The sequence below is a fragment of the Solanum pennellii genome, chromosome 3 (genome assembly GCF_001406875.1).
Source record: "Solanum pennellii chromosome 3, SPENNV200".
Taxonomy (NCBI): domain Eukaryota; kingdom Viridiplantae; phylum Streptophyta; class Magnoliopsida; order Solanales; family Solanaceae; genus Solanum; species Solanum pennellii.
The window spans coordinates 74,652,997-74,676,542 of record NC_028639.1 but is presented as its reverse complement, the minus strand read 5'-3'; the positions used below and the strand labels follow the sequence as shown (position 1 = coordinate 74,676,542).

Here is a 23,546-nt window from a genome sequence, read left to right as displayed (position 1 = left end):
TCTTCTTCGATTCGAGTGAGCACTTTGTGCATATTAAGTAAATTTCATTGTATAATAATTTATAAACTATACGAAAATGTAAATCGTACTATATAAATCCTATGTGATGGACTCAATTCAAAAAACATTCATGAAAATTAATTTCATCACCCTTCTGACTAACAAAGCTATCTCTTATTAGTAGCGAAGTCTTCAAAGGAATTTCCCGCAAAGATCTGAAAACTATCTTCTTTTTTAATAAGCAGATGATAAAGCCGGGCATAGAATAAATTAATGGAAGTGAGAATAGGACTTGACTTGTCGTTACGCAGGTAATGGCCGAGACATTATGCGCGGTTTAAAAGAATATACCATTGCAAAAAACATCAAAATTCCTTTCATTTTTCTATCCTCACTCTTTCTCTCTTACAACCCAAAGGCATTAGCAGACTAATCATCGTGATAAAATAACTTTTGATTGGGAGTGCTTCACTCTTTGAAATATGAAGTAGTCGGCCCCAAACAAAAGGAAATTTTGAGATACTGGGGCTAAGCATTTATGTGATGTGCGGCTGCATCAAATTGACATTGTCAGCTGCCAAACAATTTGATTGAATTAATCAAAATGTGAGTGTCTCTGTCTCTGTCTCTGGGACTTTGCGGCTTATGCATTAACCACTCCTTTTCCAAATTCTACGACGGTAGAGTGGGGCCGAAGCTTGCGGGGGGCGAATCTACAGTTTTTTTCAAGTACAAGTGAATTTATGATTTTTTTTTTTGTTTTTACGTATTTTAGATATTATTTTTTAACTTAATATACTTTTCCAATAGGTATGTTTTAATGATTTTGCTAAATTCATAGTTACGACTAAAAAAATGGACGGCACAAATTTTAAGGATTCACTCATATTTATTTTTTGATTATATATAGAAGTCGTTTTGTCATGAAAATTATAAAATTTTCAAATTTAATCTTGAAATTAGGTTTTAATTTTGAAGAAGTGCTCCAAATCTATTATTCAACTTAATTTTCAAATAAAGTATTCTATTTGTATCAATTTATGAAACACATTTCATTTTTCGAGATTCAAACAACTTAAGTTTCGTCAAGAATTTGCTCATGTAATTTTTAAAATGAATTTTCTGTATATTTATAAATCATATAAAAAGTAATATAAGTCATACTAATTAACTATTTAAATTTTTTAAATAACATATAAAAAATTTAGATAAAGATACATTTGAAATCAGAAACGTGTCTCAGAAGAATGGAGTATTATCTTTCTCCCTTTTAGAAAATGCATGATCAGATATGCAACTCTTTTTTTTTTTAATAAAAAATGAAAGTGAAGAAATATTTAAAGTCTGGTTAAGTGGCAACGTAATTTTCAAATGGAGGGACGTAGACAGATGGTTAATAATTAATTAATTAGGGTGCAGATTTGGGCCAAGCCCACAAAGGATAGCTACCTCCAAAGTCAATTTGGAAGCGTAATTTAGAAATGAGACGTAATTGTTTAACAATTTTCCTATTTTTATTCACTCTCTCTGCCCTGCACTGAGGAAGTTGACTGTTTGAAATACAACTGATGGTCCCCTGCAACTTTCACGGCACCTTCCTGTAATACCATCTTCATTCTTGATCCAATTCATTAAGCACTTTCAGTTTATCATCCAATTTCTCATCTGGGTCACTGTTTTTATGCTATAGTTTCACAAATGGTGGCTTCTTCTCTGGCCTCTCCACTATGTACATGGCTCGTAGCAGCTTGCATGTCTGTATCCACCGAAAAGGATCAATTTTCGAAGCCTGCTTCTAGCTTTCAGTCTTCCAAGTTCATGGGTAGGAGAAGAAAAGCGATTACCAAGTGCAAAAGTGGGAGCTTGATGAATGGTTCTGTAATGAACACTTCTTGGCATACTTGTTTTGGTTTTGAGCCCTGTGAGGAGTATTATAAATCAGACGGATTGTCTGCTTCGTTTTCGTCTTTATTTGCCGAAAATCCGTTTTCTGTATTTGGGTTTAAGCAGGTGCCATTGAATCGAAGGCAGAGGAGAATGAGCTCTGCTGCTCATCCTGGTAATTTTACTTAATCAAAGCCTTATTGATATAATCTGATGAACTGTATTTGGTAGCTTATTGTCTAACGATTTTTAGATCGACCCATTGGATTTTGGGTTTATTCTATGTCTTTAATATGTGACTATGGATGTGATATAGCGCAGCGACTGAATAATGAATTGTAATACAACTCAAAAAGGTTTTCGGGTTTGGTCCTTTTAATTCATAAGTTGTTTTATCAAATTTATATGTTTGGCTTATTTGCCCAAAACTTTTTTTTTTTTTTTTACTCTGTGTCAATAAATGGTATGGAGGCAGTAAAATTAAACTATATTTCTTCGATTTGAATAGCTAAAGATCTGTAACTGATGCTTTAAATAACAAATATCTCAATCCTCAAAACAACTATATGAGCTTTTGCTAGTTATTTTGGGATTGATGTTTGTGTTGTGTGAGGAAAATGTGATTGAAATTCGTGCACACAGAGAGATCTACCTACTTGAACTTGTAGATATGAAGGCGTGTTATCTTTGTTTATACATATTATTCAAGATATGTTTCATGCCTATCAAACATTTCTAGCATATGTTTTCGAAGAATGTTTATACTGCATGACTCCAACAATGTGATGAACTGCTCATTTTGATTTAATGTACTTCTAGGCAAACCCATGGCTGTGGCTGTGCAACCTGCAATGGAAGCCACGATAACGAAGAAACCTCTTATGAGGAACAGGAGAGTTGTTGTAACCGGGGTCGGTGTAGTATCACCAATTGGTCATGATCCAGACATGTTTTATAGTAATCTTCTTGAAGGCATCAGTGGTATAAGTCAGATTGAGACTTTCGACTGTTCTGAATTTCCCAGTGTAATTTTCCATGATTGCTTTAGCACGCCAAACTGTTAATCTATCTTCTACTTTGACTAATATTTTTCACCAACCAAAATGTCTTTCAAGATGTTTCACAATGTTCTTCCTTGCGACAGAGAATTGCTGGGGAAATCAAGGAATTTTCGACTAATGGGTGGGTTGCACCCAAACTTTCGAAAAGAGCAGATAAGTTCATGCTCTATATGCTTACTGCTGGAAAGAAAGCTTTGGCAGATGGTGGGATCTCAGAAGACTTATTGCAGGAATTAGATAAGGCTAGATGTGGGGTCCTTATTGGCTCTGCCCTTGGAGGGATGAAGGTAACAAATGAACTTGCTTAAGATATATGCCCTTTTTTAAAAAAAATTTTTATGACCGTGGTGTCCGGGTCAGCTTTCGCGCACCTCGACTAAATCACGGGATACCTGCCACCTCCCACAAACAACAGGTGCTAGGTTATTCCGTCAAATACCAAGGCTATGACCTATTACAACTAAATGATCATTCCAAGAGCCGTAAAAGAGCTGCTCTTGTAACTCATTGTTCCAAAGAATGCCATCTAGCATAAAGATGATATAATTTTGAGAAGAGTTGTAAAACTTGTTAACTGTAAAAACCAAGCAATACTGTTACCATAAAAAGATAAACAAGTAATGACAAATGAGGTTCCAGTTCATATTGTATTTTCATGATATCAAAGCTGCCACTTACCATTCTACGGCATATTAAATTCCTCTTTTTTCCATCTCCAAATAATTGATTGTTTGCTCTTTGATCAGGTCTTCCATGATGGCATTGAGGCTTTACAGGTGTCGTACAAGAAGCTGAATCCTTTCTGTGTACCTTTTGCAACATCCAATATGGGAGCTGCCATGCTTGCAATAGATTTGGTAAGTTACTTGTTAGATGAGATCAAAATATGATTGAAAGAACTGTTTCTCCTTATTCATTCAAAGTTGATTGAAACAACTGCAGGGTTGGATGGGTCCAAGCTACTCAATCTCCACTGCATGTGCAACAAGTAACTTCTGTATATTAAGTGCTGCAAATCATATAATTAGAGGTGAAACAGTAAGTGGGTGAATTACTCTTACTCCATTGTTTTCGTATGTAATTTCCAGACCATGTGAAGTATAATGACACTTTGTATATCATAACGTGGAAATTTCAGGATATGATGCTTTGTGGGGGGTCAGATTCGGCAATTATTCCTATAGGTTAGTTAAATGTGGTAAAACTATCTGGGGAATAATTTAATTATAATTTATTCTCAAAGTTTCCATCCTTAAATTGTGATCGGTGGCAGGGTTGGGAGGTTTCAGTGCTTGTGGAGCGCTGTCACAGAGGAATAGTGATCCAACAAGGGCTTCACGTCCCTGGGATATGGTATTGCAATCAAATTTCTCTATTTCTCTGCTGTTTCAAGTTTCAATCAACTGTTGACAAAAATTCTGCTTTTTGATGCATAAATTAGATTTCTTGATGTATTTTGAAATTATCAGCATAAGTGTCATTATGTGAGCGATTAAGCATGGACTTCAGCGCTGTTTTTCTAAAAATGAGCTTCTTGAATATGTACATGTACAGTTTGTTGTGACTTCCTACACATGTAAATGTTTGACTTTAAATAGGAAAAGAAAAGAGACTATCTTCGAATTGTGAGTCATGTTTGCTATTACTTTGTTATTTCCCTTTTGAAATTTCTTACTGGTTAGTAGCTTGGGAACCATTTTCTTTGTTTTGCTCTTAAAAGATCCCTGCTACTGTTTACTGAAGCTGCATTTGTTTTCTTGATGGAGCAGGACCGTGATGGATTTGTGATTGGGGAAGGATCCGGCGTCTTACTTTTAGAAGAACTTGAACATGCAAAGGTATGCTTCCACTTAATCAATATGCATCTGATAATGTGGAGTTACTTTGATCATTCAGAAGGTTTTGTCAATTTGATTGTAGCTGTGTTGTGTTTTTTTCTGATAAACTACAGACGAGAAAGGCTAAAATATATGCTGAGTTTTTGGGTGGAAGCTTCACTTCTGATGCTTATCACATGATAGAACCACATCCAGAAGGTAATTTCATACATGGAAATTACCAGCGTATTGCTGGTATTCCAGCTCAGATTTTATATCGTGTACATAGCCATTCTAAAGCATGGAAGACTTGTATTCCTACTGATTTCTTCTATATGCTTTACAAAATAGGAAGTGGAGTTGTTCTCTGCATAGAAAAGGCCTTGGCTCAATCTGGGGTGAAACGTGAAGATGTCAACTATATAAATGCTCATGCTGCATCAACGCCAGCCGGTGACCTGAACGAATATCAGGCCATTCTGCATTGTTTTGGGAAGAACCCTGAAGTAATGCTCTTGTACGCCTTTATTTTTGTTTTAGAAGATGTCCTCATATAGCTTGTTCTCAGCAACTGCTCTCTAATTCTCTTATAATGAGTTCTTTCCCATTCAGCTTAAAATAAATTCAACAAAGTCCATGACTGGTCATCTCCTTGGGGCTGCTGGTGCTGTGGAAGCCATTGCAACAGTCAAGGTAATAAAGTTTAAGATCGTTGCATACAAATACCCTATACAAGCTTAATATGGACTTTTAAATTCAGAGAGGGATGAAAGGTTTAGATAGAAAATTACAAATTATGTTTTCTACAAGTAGCTGGTGCTGTGGAAGCCATCACAACAGTTAAGAGGTAATGAATATTAAGATAGTTGCATACAAATACCTTGTAAAAGCTTAAGATGAACTTTTAAACCCATAGAGAGATGAAAAGATTTAGATAGAAATTTACCTAAGTACCAGGTATGTTGTTTCTTTTAATAAGTGAAAGCACCAGGTATGTTTTATGATTATAAATAAAATTTCAGAAAATATTTATGAATTACCGCAACTAGTTTAGAATCGAGGCATTGTTGTTGTATATTTATAGAGTCGTCAATACTTAGTAAAAGGACAGCTGGCTGTTGTAATGTAACTTCTTTGAATGATGGCTTGCTGCTGGTTTGCTTCATAACATATTTATTGGACCTTAATAGGCAACTTTTAGCTGTTGAAGTACGCATTAAGTCATTAGTAATCTATATGTTTTTGAGACAGCACAAGCTAGGTGTACAGATGGGAAGAAATCACCTAGTGTTTTTTGTCTCGAATTTAAACCTGATATCACATGGTTCTTAACCCACTTCATTGACTGCTAGGCCACACTATGATCTTTTGTGTTTTTCCCATTCAGAATAAAAACCTTCTTAGGTAAATAGATTGGTACTGGATGCCCGCAGTGGAAAAAAGCTTTTAGATTGTCATGCCAAGTATTGAAGCAATCTGCTAGTTCGTTTTAACACGTGGAGAATGAAGTAGTTTCTACTTCCATTGACTTGTTAGTTGGTTGACATAAGTTACTGTTTCTGAAAGAAGTCTGTATCTGCAGCAATTGTGTCTTGAAATGTACTTTTAGTTGAGGTAATCTAGCATTCATTTCCAAAGGAGAGAAGCTTGAACACAATCGCTTTCTACTAGTCTATTTGTGCTTAGAGTAATTACAACTATCTCAGACCAAAAAAATAAAAATAAAAATTACAACTATCTCTGCACCCTAGCTTTCAGTTTTTATATGAAAGTTTGCTAATACTTGTTTATTTGGAATTTTATATATATAGGCCATACATACAGGATGGATCCATCCAAACATCAATCTTGAGAACCCTGACAATGGCTTGGTATGTATCTGGTTAATTAATGCCCTCAGCTTTTTGAACAAGCTTGCACTCCCTATCTAATATTGATGCGATTAAGAAGCCATTGCATCTTAATCAGCTTTAATTAGTTAACTATGTTCTAATGTTGCTAAACATGATATTAGGATATGAATGTGCTGGTGGGCTCTAAGAAGGAGCGCTTGGATATCAAGGTTGCACTCTCCAACTCATTTGGCTTTGGAGGACACAACTCGTCTATTCTATTTGCGCCTTATAAGAATGTCTAATTCAATCCTTGCACATATCATGTTTAAAGAATGTAATGTTGTGTTGATTTTCATCAAGTTGCCCTGGAAAGATTCCAGCATGCCAACGAGAGAGCTAGAACATTAACTAAACATCTTTACTAGTTCATCAAAAAGGAAAGCAGGCACCGGAGATCACGAGTGTTTGAAGTCATTTTCCTAACTGTACTACCTTTTTTACTACTATAGATATTTTGAAATTGGGTTCATCTTTCTATTAGTTGTTCTTAGGTATGAACTGTAGTAGCCAATACATAATTCATCTCACATCTGCTTGGAAATGAGAAATATGTTTTATTCTTTGTGATATACTATTGTTATATTTGCTATGGCTATAAAAAGTGATGTCCATTACCATTCAACATATATTGTTGCTGATGTCTCAATTTTTTGACAGTATCATCTATGATTTTCATGGAATAGATGTACAGTTCTTCTAGACCAATGTAACTTGTTGATTTCCTAAAAGATCTATACATGTTTGTTGTACTCATTCTCATTGACAGTATATGTACATAAAGACAGAAATCAAAGAGCAGAAAAAATTGAACTCAGAACCAAAAAAAGTAAAAGATATTTCCAATTGCCTCATATTAGAACACGTTAAAGAAGAATCACAACACTAAAATCAATTTACTAGCTTAACTTCTCCTCCTCCTCTTCCTTGGACGATCATCATCTCTGGAAACACGTTTCTCTTGCTGCAAGATGAGCCTTGGCATGTTCTTCAGATAGTCTCGCAGATTTTCAGTTATCCCACCTAGACCAATGGATGTGAAAAAGTTGATAGCAAACCTCACATTTTTAGGATTATCCTTTGGAAATATCGACTCAAACGACTCTTGCATAGAGGGGTCACTAAGACGCTCATTCAGCTTATGGATGCCAAGGTGCCCTGACAACTCCTGGAATAAAATTTTGATGAATATACGAGAAGAAGATGTAGTATCCTCTTCTGTCAATCTTAAATAAGCCAAAACATGCCAAGGCAGTGCATCAGTGCCTAGTAAATGAGCAAAAAACTTTGCCACATTACGCAGTTTATTAGTTTCAAGTTGGTGGATCATCGAGTATTGTTGCATGAATGATCTCTCAAAATTCTGCTGGTGAACTTTGTTGATCATGCATAACCGCTGCCCCAAAAGTGCATAGTAATGGAGAAAAGTCTTCTCCTGACTGCAGCACTCCAATAACATTATGCATAATTCCATCTCCTGACCAGGCTCTAGTCTGATTTTCAACAGCTTATGCCCTGCTTCTTCAAACCCACCACTTGACATAATCGTTAAGTAAATCGTCCTCCGAAGATTGATCAAGTTTGTCTCTGTCTCATCTTCAATTTGCATCTCTTGCTCGTCCTCGTCCTCAGATTCATCCTCGTACTGATCACCACCAACTAGAAGATCAGATTCTTCGTCCTGATCACTCCCACCTAGAATCCTATTCTGTAGTTGTTCATACTTATTTTCATTTTCAACAAAATTAGGATCGGGCTTGAAAACATCCAATTCAATTTGCTCGTCCACCATGTCTCCGAGAGAGATTTCATGTGTTAATCGATCTTCCTCCTCAACAAGGTCAAGTTCTGGAGGAACAGCTGGCTGAAACTTGTGTTTCCGCAATGCGAAAAGGTCTTCAATTAAGAACTGAACCCTTTTATCTATTTCTCCTTCATGTAGTATTCCTCTGAATCTCTCAAAAATAGCGTGCAACCCTAAGGGACACAGATCCTGAAGCATCGAACCACATTCCTTAACGAAACCAACAGCAACATCAACACTATCATCAGTAGGTTTCTCGAGTAAAAGAGTAACTAATTCCAAAGCTACAAGTTCATGAACAACTTGCTGATTGACAAGATGACCAATAAATTTAACCGATGCTAACATCTGAGGTTTATTATTATTGTTATAAGCTCTCCGCAATTGCAGAATGATCCTCTTACACAAAAGTTCACCAATTTGTGGGAATTTTGTGTTGACAACGGCTATCAATGCTGCGAAAACATCTGTGAAAATAACAGAATTCAATTGTGATTTCATAATTGATCTGCAAAACAAGCCCCTACCACGAATCAAATTTTCTTCAAACAATTCAGGAATGATGTGTTTTATGTTGGCTTTATTGATTTTATTGAGCAGCCCATTTATGCTCTTTTTTAAAGCAATCCAACTCTTCTTTTGGTACTCTAGGCTTTCTTCCATTGCCACAACAAGAGAAGAAAAAAAAGAAAAGAAGAAGAGAGATTGACAAAGAAAACAAGTATGAAAAAGTGAGAGTTGTTGAGTCCTTTTTATAGTTGTGTGCGCGTTACTTCCTAATTTGATTAGGTTTTAAAGTTGTGTGCGCGTTACTTCCTAATTTGATTAGGTTTACTATTCCTTTTCGTATAGGATTTCGGAAAAGGTAAATTACGTGGGATCAATTTTATAGAAACAATAATATTACTTTATAACTTACCGATTATAACACACTTCACCGTTTATAGCCTATTTATTATTAAATTAAAAGGTATATACAAATAAGGGAATAAACAGTTTTATTTTGTATTCATTCCTTTTTAATATCCGAAATTTTCTTTTACCAAAAATATATATTTTTCTCCTCCTCTCAGATTTCTTCCAATTTCCAAACGCACTATTTTCACCGCAAAATCCATTTGATTTCGATTTCCTCATAAAATTTCCTTGAGAAACTTCTACATATAGCCACTTAAAAATAATTAATTACTTTTCATACCTATAATATGATTAATTATAATTTTATAGCTACATGTTATATGGAGAAAAGAGACGAGCGAGACTATAAAGAAAGGAGAAAAAGAGTGGGAGAAAAGTGAATTTATATGTATATTGATTAGATAATTGTATATTATACACATGTATTTGTATATATGACAATAGAGATTGGGAGAGGGAGGAGAGAGGTGAGCGAGACCGGGAGAGAGAGGACGAGAGGCGAGCGAGATCAAGAGAGGGCAGAGAGTGGGAGAGAGGTGAATTGTATATGTATATAACTGTATATTATACATATATATACATTTATATAAATGACAAGCGAGATTGGGAGAGAGAGGAGAGAGGCGAGCGAGATTGAGAGAGGGAGGAGAGAGACGAGCGAGAGAGTGCATAGAGTGGGAAAGAGGTGAATTGCATATCTATATAGGTTTAAAAATAGTATATTATACATATGTATTTGTATATCCTGACGAATTATACATAAACAAACATGACTAATTATAAAAACTCGAAGTCAACCCACGTAATTAATGTATAACGTTAGTCGCGAGTGGTAACTATAGCAAACTATAGCTATGATGAGTAATTAAATAGTATAAGTTTGCTTAGCCGTGTAATTTTCCCAAATTCCTTTCCCTGTAGTATATGAGAACTGAATTTTCATACAAATATTTATGTATATTAACAATAAAAATGTATAATAATTTTCCTCTCTTCAAGCATATCCATTATAAAATTACATTAAGGCCCAACAAATATGTTATGAAGCAAGAAAACAGCAAGCCATCATTCAAAGAAGTTACATTACAACAGCCAGCCAGCAAAAAGCAGCAAGCCATCATTTGAAGAAGTTACATTACAACAGCCAGCAATCATTTTACTAAGTATTGACGACCTCATAAATATACAACAATAATGCCTGATTCTAAATTAGTTGCGGTAATTCTAAAATATTTTCTGAAATTTTATTCCCAATCATAAAAACATACCTGGGGCATTTACTTATTAAAACAATCACAAAAACATACCTGGTGCCTTTACTTATTTAAAAAAAGCATACCTAGTACTTATGTAATTTTCTGACTAAAGCTTTCATCCTTCTATGAGTTTAAAAGTTCATCTTAAGCGTGTATAAGGTATTTGTATGCAACAATCTTAAACTTTATTACCTCAGAACTGTTGTGATGGCTTCTACAACACCAGCTACTAAGATAGAAACATAAACTTTTGTAATTTTTCATCTAAACATTTCATCCCTCTCTGAGTTTAGAAGTTCATCTTAAGCTTGTATTAGGTATTTGTATGCAATGATCTTAAACTTTATTACCTTAACTGTTGCAATGTTCCACATCACCAGTAGCCCCAAGGAGGTGAACAGTCATGGACTTCGTTGAGTTTATTTTAGGCTGAAAGGGAAGGAATACATTTTAAGAGAATTAGAGAGCAGTTGCTGAGAACAAGGTATATGAGTACTACCTCCTAAAACATAAATAAAGGCGTATAAGAGCATTACTTCAGGGTTCTTCTCAAAACAATGAAGAATGACATGATATTCGTTCAGGTCACCGGTTGGGGTTGATGCAGCATGAGCATTTATATTGTTGAAATAGCAATAAGTTAGTGTCCAATAAGTTGGTTAAAATAGTCTGTTTTTACTGTTCCATTAGTTTGTTAATTTTCTGTTAGTAATAAAGTTAACAGTCAATTAGCTGGTTAAGTCATGAGTCGGTTGACCTAATTAGAAGCTTCTAGATTATTCTAGATCAGCAAGATTAGTATGACTGTCTATAAATAGATGATATACTCAGGATTGTAAGCTCTGTTTTTTCTGATTGATTCTTCAAACTCAAGAGAGTCTTTCTTCTGTAAAGCTTTCTTAGCTCTCATAAATGGTAGAATGATCAGCTCATGGTTTCACATATATAGTTGACATCTTCACGCTTCACCCCAGAATGAGCCAAGGCCTTTTCTATGCAGAGAACAACTCCACTTCCTATTTGGTAAAGCATATAGTAGACATAAGTAAGAATATAAGATTTTCATGTTTTATAATGGCTAAATACACAATGTCAAATCTGAGCTGGAATACCAGCAATACGCTGGTAATTTTCATGTATAAAAATTACCTACTGGGTGTGGCTCCATCATGTGATAAGCATCAGAAGTGAAGCTTCCACCCAGAGACTCGGCATATATTTTAGCCTTCCAACTATCGGCATATATATATAAAATTCCAAATAAACAAGTATTAGCAAACTTTCATATAAAAACTGAAAGCTAGGGTGCAGAGATAGTAGTAATTTTTATTTTTATTTTTTTGGTCTGAGATAGTTGTAATTACTCTAAGCACAAATAGACTAGTAGAAAGCGATTGTGTTACAGCTTCCCTCCTTTGGAAATGAATGCTAGATTACCTCAACTAAAAGTACATTTCAAGACACAATTACTGCAGATACAGACTTCTTTCAGAAACAGTAACTTATGTCAACCAACTAACAAGTCAATAGAAGTAGAAACTACTTCATTCTCCACGTGTTAAAACGAACTAGCAGATTGCTTCAATACTTGGTGACAATCTAAAAGCTTTTTTCCCCTGCGAGCATCCAGTACCAATCTATTTACCTAAGAAGGTTTTTATTCTGATGGGAAAAACACAAAAGATCATAGTGTGGCCTAGCAGTCAATGAAGTGGGTTAAGAACCATGTGATATCAGGTTTAAATTCGAGACAAAAAACACTAGTTGATTTCTTTCCATCTGTACACCTAGCTTGTGCTGTCTCAAAAACATATAGATTACTAATGACTTAATGCGTACTTCAACAGCTAAAAGTTGCCTATTAAGGCCTAATAAATATGTTATGAAGCAAACCAGCAGCAAGCCATCATTCGAAAAAGTTACATTACAACAGCCAGCTGTCCTTTTACTAAGTATTGACGACTCTATAAATATACAACAACAATGCCTCGATTCTAAACTAGTTGCGGTAATTCATAAATATTTTCTGAAATTTTATTTCCAATCATAAAACATACCTGGTGCTTTCACTTATTAAAAGAAACAACATACCTGGTACTTATGTAAATTTCTATCTAAAAAATCTTTTCATCCCTCTATGAGTTTAAAAGTTCATCTTAAGCTTTTACAAGGTATTTGTATGCAACTATCTTAATATTCATTACCTCTTAACTGTTGTGATGGCTTCCACAGCACCAGCTACTTGTAGAAAACATAATTTGTAATTTTCTATCTAAACCTTTCATCCTTCTCTGAATTTAAATGTCCATATTAAGCTTGTATAGGGTATTTGTATGCAACGATCTTAAACTTTATTACCTTGACTGTTGCGATGGCTTCCACAGCACCAGCAGCCCCAAGGAGATGACCAGTCATGGACTTTGTTGAATTTATTTTAAGCTGAATGATAAAGAACTCATTATAAGAGAATTAGAGAGCAGTTGCTGAGAACAAGCTATATGAGGACATCTTCTAAAACAAAAATAAAGGCGTACAAGAGCATTACTTCAGGGTTCTTCCCAAAACAATGCAGAATGGCCTGATATTCATTCAGGTCACCGGCTGGCGTTGATGCAGCATGAGCATTTATATAGTTGACATCTTCACGTTTCACCCCAGATTGAGCCAAGGCCTTTTCTATGCAGAGAACAACTCCACTTCCTATTTTGTAAAGCATATAAAAGAAATCAGTAGGAATACAAGTCTTCCATGCTTTAGAATGGCTATGTACACGATATAAAATGAGCTGGAATACCAGCAATACGCTGGTAACTTCCATGTATGAAATTACCTTCTGGATGTGGCTCTATCATGTGATAAGCATCAGAAGTGAAGCTTCCACCCAAAAACTCAGCATATATTTTAGCCTTTCTCATCTGTAGTTTATCAGAAAAAAACACAACACAGCTACAATCAAATTGACTACCTTCTGAGTTCTGAATGGACCAAAATAACTTCACAAAATCAGATGCATATTGGTTAAGTGGAAGCATACCTTTGCATGTTCAAGTTCTTCTAAGAGTAAGACACCCGATCCTTCCCCAATCACTAGTTAACAGAAAAGTTAAGCTAGAGACCTTGACACTTACAGAGATTCCATATACAAAGAATTGCTTGAAAATCAAAAAAAATTGTGGCGTATGATCAACTTGTAGTGCTAGAGCCTAGAGCAAGCATGTCACTAATCCATATTGTAGCTGCTTCTTTCTCAAGATCATCAGTCAAAGAGGGATGTACATTTGTCCATGATGAACTTATAACAGAACTCTTGTAATGTCTCTTAACATAGGTGCAAATTTGTCATCCTTATGTAGTTACATGCAAGGTAAGTTCTGCTTCCTCAACTCCTCTTATAAACTGACTAACTACTGAAGCATCAATGAGTATTGTAAAGTAAAGATAAAAAGGATTAGAACTTAAAAAAAACATTTCAAATATAAAACAGGGCAAGATCACATTGCAGTTACTACTTTTGCCTATTCAAGAAAGCCACGACACTAATCTGTATTTTCCAAGAGAACGAAAATAGGTCCTACCTCAACATTTATGATGCACATCACTTGTTCCTGTAATAATCAAAATAGTAAAAACATTCACAAGCACATTAATATAAATGTCAAAAGAAAGTTTACACTTTCATTAGTTGCTCATGAACAGAGTAGACATGCATGGTCTAATAGAAACTGGATCCTTGTAGGATTTAAATGAGACCATTTGAGAGAAATCCTAACAGTAGAGACTTCGAGTTCTGATCCAAGAATACCATGAGGAGAAATCCCTAATATAATTCAGAATAAAGAAAGAGACAAAATCACCATTAACAATCAACACTCAAATCAAGATTTGGAGGAGAAACACAATAGATCGATTAAGGGCTATATAAACTCAGCAAAGAAGTACAAACAATGAAGTAGCTCAATGTCGTCTTAAGTGTGAAATGATGCAAGAAATTTCCTCTGACAAGTTGAAGCAAGTGCATACTACATACAAGAAGATGGCTAAAAGGTGACAAATGATGCAAAAAGAGTATTCAACAGTGTTCAACTATATAACAAGAGTGTCTATTTGGGCTTCAAAAGAATTCATCTATGGCATGTATAAATCGCTGGACAAAACAACAACAACAACCCCTCTAAACCAGAAACATGAAATCAATCATCGAGTCAAAAGGATGTCGAAAGTCCGCCATTCTTCTACACCTATCTCCAATAGGTCCTGAAAGGTCAATACCAAGGCATCTACGCAAATCGAGGGACTTGAGGTTAGGACAACCCACCAAAACTGCCTCAAGTCCCCAGACAGTCAAAGCATTGCCGATCAGTTGAAGTCGGCATAGTAAAGGCAAGTGGGCTGCAATAGCCAAAGCATCCTCATTCTTCTCTTCCTCTGTCTCAAACTCCATAACATTGAAATGACTCAGGGAGAACGATGTCAATCTGGGACAGTGTACACCTAAAGCCTCAATGCAGACAGGCGTGAGAAAACAATCTTGGAGAATCAGCTCCTCCAAGTGGTACAATCTTGGAGCCACTTTGATCAGACAAGAATAGATAGGAATACCCCAACCTCCTGCCCAACCCCTAAGCCACAACTTTTTTAAGTCTTTGCACCTGTAGAACAAAGAGTAAAAATATGTTAGTGCCAAAACAGTAGTTGGAGCAATGAAATGGAAGCTCATTGTAACTGCCTATTCTAGATGGCTCTTTAGCTGTCAGCTCCTATTCACTTCTTTACTCGGGAAAGCTATATACATCATTCAATAAAGGCAATCACACAATGCAAATCTATATTATTTTGTCTTCCCAATTAATAAAGAGGAGTTCAAATTATACCTTTCCACTAAAAATCCCAGGTCATTTGACCCACAATATGCATAGTAAAACTCATTACATTCGCCTCGGCTGCGATCCACAGCAACATTAAAAAATCTCTTCATGATTTTGAAGGGAATGCATCTAGAATCTCTCAAATCGATCGTTTTCCAGCTAAATGGTTCCTTCAACAACCTTCTCCACAAAGAACACACCTTGTCTGCACTCCTCAGTTTATCCAGAGTACTAACCCTAACTAAAATTTCGCGCCAAATTTCATCCGGCAGTTGCTGCCACATCGTTACATTTTCCAGCTCCATTTCAGTAGGTTTATGTAGCTTCTTAGATTCATCAACTTCGCAAGTTATCAACAGGTTATTTGAGAGATATTCCACAATTTCGTTCCAGATTTCCTTAAGATTGAGCTCTGCTCCATCAATTTTCATTTTACCAGCAAAATAACAAGGAAAAACGGCAGCAAACAGCGGCGAAAATCGGTTGAGATGAGTAATGCAAACACCGACGACAACAGTACGAAATGGCAGCGCGAACGTCGGGCGAGAATGGACTATTCTCGCCGGAGAAGATGCATTATGGTGTGTTGGTGAAGATACAGTTGAGGAAGTTGTTTTATATCCTTCCGTCCATTTTTTTTTGATGTCAATGCTTAATTTAAATAATATTTTAGATTATATTAATTTAATATTTTTAAATAAAAATTTAGATATTTAAAAATGTATAAAAAAATATTATTAATTATGTCTCTTTACATATCAATATAATAAAAATATATATCGTATAATATTAATAAAAAAAATTATAATTTGATTCTAAAAATTGAAATAATGGCAATCAAAAATAAATTGATTTAGAAATATTGTTTAGACCGAGAAAAAAAATGGTAGGACATTGAACTTTTATATAGGAAATAGTGTGAAGTAAATTTTTGTCTTGAATATCTATAAAATATTTCCTCCGTTTAATAATAATTATTCACTATATTATTTTGAAATGTCTAATAATGCGTGTTTATTGTATGAAATTAACGGATAATTTTATTTTTTGTTTCTAATATACTCTTGTCATTAATTATACTCATTTTCTGATTTATATATTTCAAGACATTATATTTATTATATTAAAACAGGTGATACAATATAAACAGTCTTCTATTTATAGTTTCTTAAGAGTGTAAAGTCAATAGTGAACAAGTATTATTGGTTATAAAGAGTACTTATTTTGAGATTTTATTTTACTAAATTATTAATTGTAACTTGTATATATTTATAGCTTCTTAAGAATGTAAAGTTAATAGTGAACAAGTATTATTGGTTATAGGGAGTATTTATTTTGAGATTTTGTTTTGCTAAATCATTAGTTGTAACTTGTATTCTTTCAAGTTCAATATAAGTGAACACTCCACGTTTTTTATGATTCAAAATGAATGAATTTTTAAAATAAAAAATGTATTAATTTGATCTCAAAACTACCCTTCTTTTTAATAGGATTTTAACTGTTTTGATATCCCAAATAATGATCATAAAATAAATATTATTTTTAAAAAAATATAATATTCCATAATTCACTTGTACTCATCTGAATTCGAGAGAGTATTTTGTTATGCTAAAAAGATAAGAAGTCCTGTAATTCCATAGGATGGTAAGAGCAAACAAAAGAAGTGGATCATTAAATGTCCGAAATGAATGAAAGGCTTAATATTTTTTCAAATATTCGTTTAGATCGAATTATTTTAAATATGTTAATGTAAAAATATCTTTTAAATAATTTTGAAGTATTTAGATAAAGATAAAAAGTGTTTATAAGCACTAAATTTTTAAGCAAAAAATAAACTAAAAGTCATGAAAGTTAAAAATTTCAACTTATAAGTTTTGACTTATAAATCACAAATCAAAATTTAATTCTAATAGGTTCTAATAAGTTTTATTTCCGAAATGCCAACAAATTTAATTTATGATTGTTGTTGTTAGGGGTTTTACTATAAAAGAAAGGGAGCAAACTGTAAAAGAAACATTCGTTAATATCACATTTAACTTGCACATTTTAAAATTTGTTAGTTGATTTTGTAAGAAGGATTGAGTCTTTAATTCTACTTTCAAAAAGATAAACACGATAAAAATAAGAAATGTGTTATCTTTCACTTAAGCTGTAATTAACTATCTAAAGGGAGAGAAATAAGAGTAACAGTCAAGAGTATGGTACATAACTTATTGCTGCTAAAACTAAACAGAAGAGGAAGTACAGAAGTAATATCCATAATTGGATTGGTAATTAGCAAAATATTGAAATTAATTTTTTAAAACTACAATAATATAGAAACAACAAAGATCACACTATCTTCTATTGAAAATCAGTAAGTACTACATCATAGATATAGTTTATGATAATAATCATGAAAATACACATTAAAATACAAACAACTACAAACATAGAGGACACTCATGACTTAACAAAGCATTTGAGGACTGTTTTTCTAAATTTTCATTTTTCATCATGTAATTGTGGCACCATGAACCAATAACATAATTCGTTGTCAAATATTTAAGCGTATAGTCATTTTCCTGACTTCAACTTATTAACCACACCATTTTCATAAGAATGGTGAAAATGTAATCCTTTTTTGACATGCTATGCCATAATTGGATTACTGTTTTTACTAAAATTCACAGACCCAGATGAACACTTTAAAAGATTCAAGTATTGGAAGGCATACAGCAACTTAGACTTAGTAAACAAAGCACCAAACTCCTGTGCATAACATCTGAAGGATTGTTTATATTTGCTGTATATTCTGAAAGTCGTTAGTTTCATAGCTGAAACTACAATGAGCTACCTCTTGGAGTTTTGAAGCTAAACTAACAAGACAATATATAAAGGAGAGCCAAAATTAATGTAATTTCTCAAGGTTAAGGGACATAATTCACCGCGGTTCCTTTCCTCTTTTGCACTATAAAACTGATATGGCACAACACATGCTGGATAACTGTAATGTGAGGTGGTTCTCTGGGTTGTGCAGAGTCTGATGGTGACAAATATGAATAAAACATTTGACAGTATTGTCGTCACTGAGCTGCATCTGTATGGAAGCATCACCAGATCTTTGTTCTGAGCCAGAAGAAGAGAATGACAACTCCAAGCACAATAGCAACAGGAGCCCATTTTCGAATCAAAGCCTAAAGTCAAGTGATGAATCAGTAATTAAAGCAATATCAAATATCCAGATCACATGCTTAAAGATAAAACAAATGAGACAAAACCATCAGTAACATAAGCTGCTTGTCTTTGCTTGTGTCGGAGCCTAATAAGGTACCAACATGATGGCTGCATTTTAGCAGAATTAAAAGAAATCACACTGAGTATGTTCCTTCAGTTTCTTGTACAGCTTTAGTATTACTATTAGTTTAAACTGTACAACTTCCAAACAAAATTATGAGGTGCATCATCTTGTGAAGCCAATGAAACTAACCTGACGATTTAAGTCTTTTGCTTTATCAGCATATATCCGGGATTCAGATGTCAAACGGCTGGACATCTGACTGACCTCTGCAACATTGATATTCGACAATCTAGTCAGTAGCCACCTAAGATGATCATAAATGGAATAACAAATAGGGCAATGAACATGGGAAGGGTGAAAATAGGAGCGAACCAACTATATAAAAATTATACATCATCATAAGAGTCCAATCAATGTCAAAGCTGCAAATCCTACAGCTGACTAATGTCATGTGCCTTTTGGATTTAGGAAGTGGCAAATATTGTCGGAACTGACACAACTCCCAATGTTATTTGCATAGAGATGGATTTGGTGTCCACTACTTTTATACCAAGAGCACCATATTTTTTTCTCAACAATATAGAGAACCCACTTTCCTTTAACATGGACTTTAATGATTCCAAATAAAAATCTCATCTCACAAGTTCACAACCACAATTACTCCATTTAAATTACCTTAATAATAAACCCAAAAATGTTATTTTCTGCCTTCAATATTAGCATATAAGATGCAGCCTACACAATTATACCTTGGAAGTTTCTGATAGAAGAAATCATTCTGGGAGTTAATGAGGAGACATAAAGGAATAAACACTTAACCGTGTTATATTACATTATCAAATTTTAAGGACGTCTAAGTGTGGTCTTTTAAACCATTTTACTTCTCAACAATCTTCCACAGCATCCACTCTCCTCTGTTTTTGTCTCCCGACCTACTACATCAAGACGTATAAACTTGAAAATTACAGACATTTAGACTTGTGATACACTACCAATGGACACCTGAAGTTCTGATAGGAAACTCTTGGAGACAACCATAATTTAAAATTTAGCGAGGCTGCTATGGGAAAGGTAAAAAAACCTTACCATAGATTCTCCAAATCTCACCACTTGCCGTACATGGACATACAAGTCTCTAACCAAACTAGAAAGATCCTTATAAACACCACAAGTTCAGAACTAATGTAAGTGTAATACCACAAACTCAATTTTAATATCAATTAGTTGACATTGCCGATATAATAAACTGAAAAGTTAAGTTAATAGCACATTAGCACAATATCTTTCGAGATAATCAAATCAAAGAAATCCAGAATGAACGAGGTATTGTTCACAAAAGAGGAATGTTAGAATGAGAAACTTACGGTCCAACTTTTCACCAACTCCAAGAACTTCTTGAACATTTCGAGTCATTATCTGATGAACTTCGTAAAGCTCATCATTCAACTTAGAAATGTTGCGTTGAGTTCTAGTATCCTGGTACAGTTTCTTTGTCTTCTGTATGAATGTATCTTTTACAACAGGGTAAATCACATATTGCAAGCATCAAAATATCAGTTTCACCAAAATATAATTGGACAACAAAGAACATAAAAGAAAATCTATTGGAATAGATTACCAAATTTAATAAAAGCATATGGTCTAGCAGCAGTTTCAATTTGACTCCCATTGGCGCGCTCAAACTCATTCTTAAGGTCTTCCAGGTATTGAAAGGCAAGTTTCTTGGGATAAGAGCGATCACACATTGTCAGATAACAAACATGCCCTTCAATGATATAACTGAGAGCACGGGTTAAGAGAATACTATATACATGGAGTAAACTTTCTCAAGACGGTGAAATAGAGACAGAAGAGCAATATTACTGGTGGTACAGAAAGCATACATGACAAAAAAAGTAGTTAAGGCAACAGTAATTACTCCGGAAGTTCACATACTTTGGATGCGTTAATGATTAAAATGCCAAATCATCCTTCATATTTCACATTCAGTCAGCCATGATAATGATGAAATTGATGCTACTCAAAATCCAGTAAAAAACTAGAAGTACAATGTTTTTAGTTGTGAAAGCTTATCAAGTGGACATACTAAACAAACCAAGAGAATGTATGTCGCATAAGGGATCAAGAGTATTTAACAGCTTAGACACACCAAGGTGGAATCTCATTCATCTAAAGCACTAAACCAGCAACACTGATCATTTCTGAAATAAACACTTGTCTGTTATATTGAAACCAAATGGGAAAGTTTTAAGGACTATGAATGCTGGAGATTTCCTTTTCTAACAAGTATTGACTTCATAGGGTTTTCAAATCAAAATACCCCCAATAAGCAGTACCAAGATATAATTGAAACATGGGCAATAGTACAAGTTAATTGAAATAGTTAGGGAAGGGGCAAATTGATTACTAAATATGCAAAATATTCATTAAAAGTTTCAAATGAATCCCCCATCCCACCCCCGGCAAAACCCTATTAGAAGAAATAACTTGTCAAGCTCAGAAAGGAAGTTGCACATTCTCTCATCTTCGAGAGAAAATCAAAACACAATATATTATTGGGTGTTGACCCATAAGTAAACCGGTGAAGTCACGTTGGAAAGATAACATGAACAAAAGGATACTGGAAGACATAAGGTCCAGTTTCAATAGACATCCTTGAAGCGTCATTTTGGCGCATTGACAGGTTCTTGAATAAGGCCTTCACCTGCTGTTTGTAGAAATCTGCATTTTGAACATCACGACCATCATCCAGCCCCTCGGCTAAAGGAAGGCCATCAGTCACGCGAGCAATCAAAGTCAACTTCACCATATTTTCCCGCAAGCATACAGCTACATCAAAACACAAAAAGGTGAGAATTCAACTTTTTGTAGTCAAATTTCTATATTTTCTACTTTGTCCATGCCGTCTAACTTCTAACAGGATCATCTATATGAACAACATTCCCATAAATGACAACAACTAATGCATTATACTTCCAGTCAGTGCGACTGTTTGCTTTCAATCTAATAAACATATAGCTGACGTGTTCTAAAATGATGAAGTAGACGCTGTGCAGTCAGGATGGTTTATTACACTTTAAGAGGAGTACTTAACGGCTGAAGGGGGAGTTAGTTATTATTTAAAAAGCTTCACGGATTAGTCCTTACGTTTTTAAGTAAAACTATTTTTATTTACAAATTTGCATAGTCACACTTTTGGCAAGGTAGTAGAGTATATATATTGATCTGCAGCTCATTTGGAAGCACGGAAGAAAATCCCAAGTTCTATCTTCTTCTTAGCTAACTTAGGCAAATTCCTTCCGCTTCTGCTTCGAGTTGCTTAAAATAATCTCCCTCAACTACTTTCCTTTTTAGTTTATTCCAGAAAGAATGACTCTTTCCTTCTTTTTCTTTTGGCAACGCTTTAATTCTAGCTTCCAGCGTGGCATGTTTAAGACTTACAAGATCACCCGATAATTTGGTACATTCAAAAGTTCTTTTACTTACAAGACAATCAAATTGAAACCACAAAATACACATTTTCAAAAAATTCAACAGAAGCCGAATTCCTTAAACAAAGTAGATGATCTCCAAGGAGCATTCATGTTATTTTACAAGAGTTTAATCCCTGAATACTTTAAGGCAGTAGAGGCACATCGACAGAACTGATTTGCAGAATAATTCTCTTACCCTAACAACTCAAACCTACGACATTCAATTCCAATGAAAAACGACTAAAATCAAATCTAATAAACACAAAATCACGCAAACAAACACAATGATATAAACAGATTGCTCACGAAGTTATTATCAGCATAGATAAAAAATTACCGATCGATCATACGCTTGCGTGACTGCTCGGGATCCAGTCGCCGACCGCTGACCGCCTTTGATAAACTTGTTAAGAGTTTGAATCGGAGCTGGGAATAAATGGGATGGGAACAAAGAGGGGTTTTGCTGAGATTTGAAGAGGTACGGTTTTGATAAAAATATAAAAAGTGTTTTTACACACTTGCATAAGCTGTGCTGATTTGTAATTTTCTGAGTGGGTGTCGACGTGTAGGTGGGCCCCAAGGCTGAGTTAAAGGAATTTTACCACATTTATTCACCAAAAATAATTATATATCCATATGTATTTTATTTTATTTTATTTTTAATATATATAATTTTTGAATTTCCTGAACATATATATGTTTTTTTTTCTAGCATTTGAGTTACTAAGTTCCAAGTTCGAACTTGTGACACTAATATTAATGATAATATGGATAGCATAAAATTTAGAAATCATTTTGATGTCCGTTAATCAATTAATTAAAACATAACAAATCAAATTTGAAGAGTAATAGAAGAACAATATGATGTAAATTCCTTGAAAATATCAAAAAATCATTTCGATTCAATTCATTCTTGGGTCAAGATGAACCCCCTTCTGCCCCATGTCATGATCAGACTCCCCAACATTGTGTCTAATAATTTGATCATATATAACAAGTTAACTAACATTACAATTTTTGTAGGCAAAGTTTCATTCTTTCAACTTAATAAGCAAAGTAGCAGAAAATCTTGGGAATTGGTGACTGTTTTTCATATACTTCAGTTCAAGTTTTGAAATAGTATTTGATAGGAAAATGGGGTGGGTGGCTTGTATTTGTAATATTTGGTCTTCTCTTAAACCTTTTTGGCTGCCAAACTTCAACAGTCACCAAAGCAAAAAACAACCTTCTGCTTGGCCTTATCTGCATTAGAAAAGCACAACAAATAAACTAATTTGCAAAAGTAAAAAACACAAG

General features: G+C 34.4%; 5 protein-coding genes across 6 annotated transcripts; 1 reads left to right on the top strand and 4 right to left on the bottom strand.

Annotated features, from left to right (window-relative positions):
- The first annotated feature begins 1,451 nt into the window (after positions 1-1,451).
- LOC107014971 (3-oxoacyl-[acyl-carrier-protein] synthase II, chloroplastic-like) lies at positions 1,452-7,224 on the top strand. 2 transcript variants are annotated; one of them, XM_015215108.2, is made up of 14 exons: positions 1,452-1,600; positions 1,691-2,059; positions 2,704-2,909; positions 3,029-3,232; positions 3,692-3,802; positions 3,888-3,983; positions 4,084-4,129; positions 4,219-4,298; positions 4,715-4,783; positions 4,897-4,981; positions 5,114-5,268; positions 5,375-5,455; positions 6,574-6,633; positions 6,777-6,899. In XM_015215108.2, the coding sequence occupies exons 2-14, from the start codon at positions 1,699-1,701 to the stop codon at positions 6,897-6,899; spliced, it is 1,677 nt and encodes a 558-aa protein (XP_015070594.1). In that variant the 5' UTR covers positions 1,452-1,600; positions 1,691-1,698. The 2 variants fall into 2 exon arrangements, with proteins under 2 accessions (XP_015070594.1, XP_015070593.1); XM_015215107.2 differs by lacking the exon at positions 1,452-1,600 and having other exon boundaries at positions 1,699-2,059; positions 6,777-7,224.
- A 151-nt stretch (positions 7,225-7,375) lies between these two features.
- On the bottom strand, positions 7,376-9,647 carry LOC107014972 (pre-mRNA-splicing factor CWC22 homolog). Its single transcript, XM_015215109.2, has one exon. It carries the CDS (start codon positions 9,119-9,121, stop codon positions 7,559-7,561), a length of 1,563 nt encoding a protein of 520 aa, XP_015070595.1. The 5' UTR covers positions 9,122-9,647; the 3' UTR covers positions 7,376-7,558.
- A 696-nt stretch (positions 9,648-10,343) lies between these two features.
- LOC107013664 (3-oxoacyl-[acyl-carrier-protein] synthase II, chloroplastic-like) lies at positions 10,344-13,848 on the bottom strand. Its single transcript, XM_015213524.2, has 6 exons — positions 13,821-13,848; positions 13,667-13,719; positions 13,463-13,547; positions 13,178-13,332; positions 12,991-13,071; positions 10,344-11,061 (listed from the first exon to the last, which is right to left on the bottom strand). The coding sequence occupies exons 1-6, from the start codon at positions 13,846-13,848 to the stop codon at positions 10,984-10,986; spliced, it is 480 nt and encodes a 159-aa protein (XP_015069010.1). The 3' UTR covers positions 10,344-10,983.
- A 665-nt stretch (positions 13,849-14,513) lies between these two features.
- Positions 14,514-16,132, bottom strand: LOC107014973 (putative F-box/LRR-repeat protein 22). The gene is made up of 2 exons (XM_015215111.2): positions 15,504-16,132; positions 14,514-15,281 (listed from the first exon to the last, which is right to left on the bottom strand). Exons 1-2 carry the CDS (start codon positions 15,926-15,928, stop codon positions 14,804-14,806), a joined length of 903 nt encoding a protein of 300 aa, XP_015070597.1. The 5' UTR covers positions 15,929-16,132; the 3' UTR covers positions 14,514-14,803.
- Positions 16,133-18,210: 2,078 nt separating this feature from the next.
- Positions 18,211-22,746, bottom strand: LOC107012159 (25.3 kDa vesicle transport protein-like). Its single transcript, XM_015211923.2, has 6 exons — positions 22,588-22,746; positions 21,399-21,606; positions 20,396-20,556; positions 20,142-20,288; positions 18,967-19,043; positions 18,211-18,673 (listed from the first exon to the last, which is right to left on the bottom strand). Exons 2-6 carry the CDS (start codon positions 21,584-21,586, stop codon positions 18,590-18,592), a joined length of 657 nt encoding a protein of 218 aa, XP_015067409.1. The 5' UTR covers positions 21,587-21,606; positions 22,588-22,746; the 3' UTR covers positions 18,211-18,589.
- Positions 22,747-23,546: the final 800 nt, after the last annotated feature.

Excerpts from the sequence above, each read along its gene's own strand:
- LOC107013664 (XM_015213524.2), bottom strand. The coding sequence starts at position 13,848 with ATGCTTGCTCTAGGCTCTAGCACTACAA. Across the intron at positions 13,333-13,462 it reads GATAGAGCCACATCCAGAAG|GAAGTGGAGTTGTTCTCTGC; the intron begins GTAATTTCATAC and ends TTTACAAAATAG. Across the intron at positions 13,072-13,177 it reads GTTTTGGGAAGAACCCTGAA|CTTAAAATAAATTCAACAAA; the intron begins GTAATGCTCTTG and ends TTTATCATTCAG.
- LOC107014973 (XM_015215111.2), bottom strand. The coding sequence starts at position 15,928 with ATGAAAATTGATGGAGCAGAGCTCAATCTTAAGGAAATCTGGAACGAA. Across the intron at positions 15,282-15,503 it reads CTGGGATTTTTAGTGGAAAG|GTGCAAAGACTTAAAAAAGT; the intron begins GTATAATTTGAA and ends TTTGTTCTACAG.
- LOC107014971 (XM_015215107.2), top strand. The coding sequence starts at position 1,699 with ATGGTGGCTTCTTCTCTGGCCTCTCCACTATGTACATGGCTCGTAGCA. Across the intron at positions 4,299-4,714 it reads CTTCACGTCCCTGGGATATG|GACCGTGATGGATTTGTGAT; the intron begins GTATTGCAATCA and ends TTGATGGAGCAG. Across the intron at positions 5,269-5,374 it reads GTTTTGGGAAGAACCCTGAA|CTTAAAATAAATTCAACAAA; the intron begins GTAATGCTCTTG and ends TTTCCCATTCAG.
- LOC107012159 (XM_015211923.2), bottom strand. The coding sequence starts at position 21,586 with ATGGTGAAGTTGACTTTGATTGCTCGCGTGACTGATGGCCTTCCTTTA. Across the intron at positions 20,557-21,398 it reads ACTGGACCTTATGTCTTCCA|TTATATCATTGAAGGGCATG; the intron begins GTATCCTTTTGT and ends CCGTGCTCTCAG. Across the intron at positions 19,044-20,141 it reads AGTTGGTGAAAAGTTGGACC|AGGTCAGTCAGATGTCCAGC; the intron begins GTAAGTTTCTCA and ends TCAATGTTGCAG.
- LOC107014972 (XM_015215109.2), bottom strand. The coding sequence starts at position 9,121 with ATGGAAGAAAGCCTAGAGTACCAAAAGAAGAGTTGGATTGCTTTAAAA.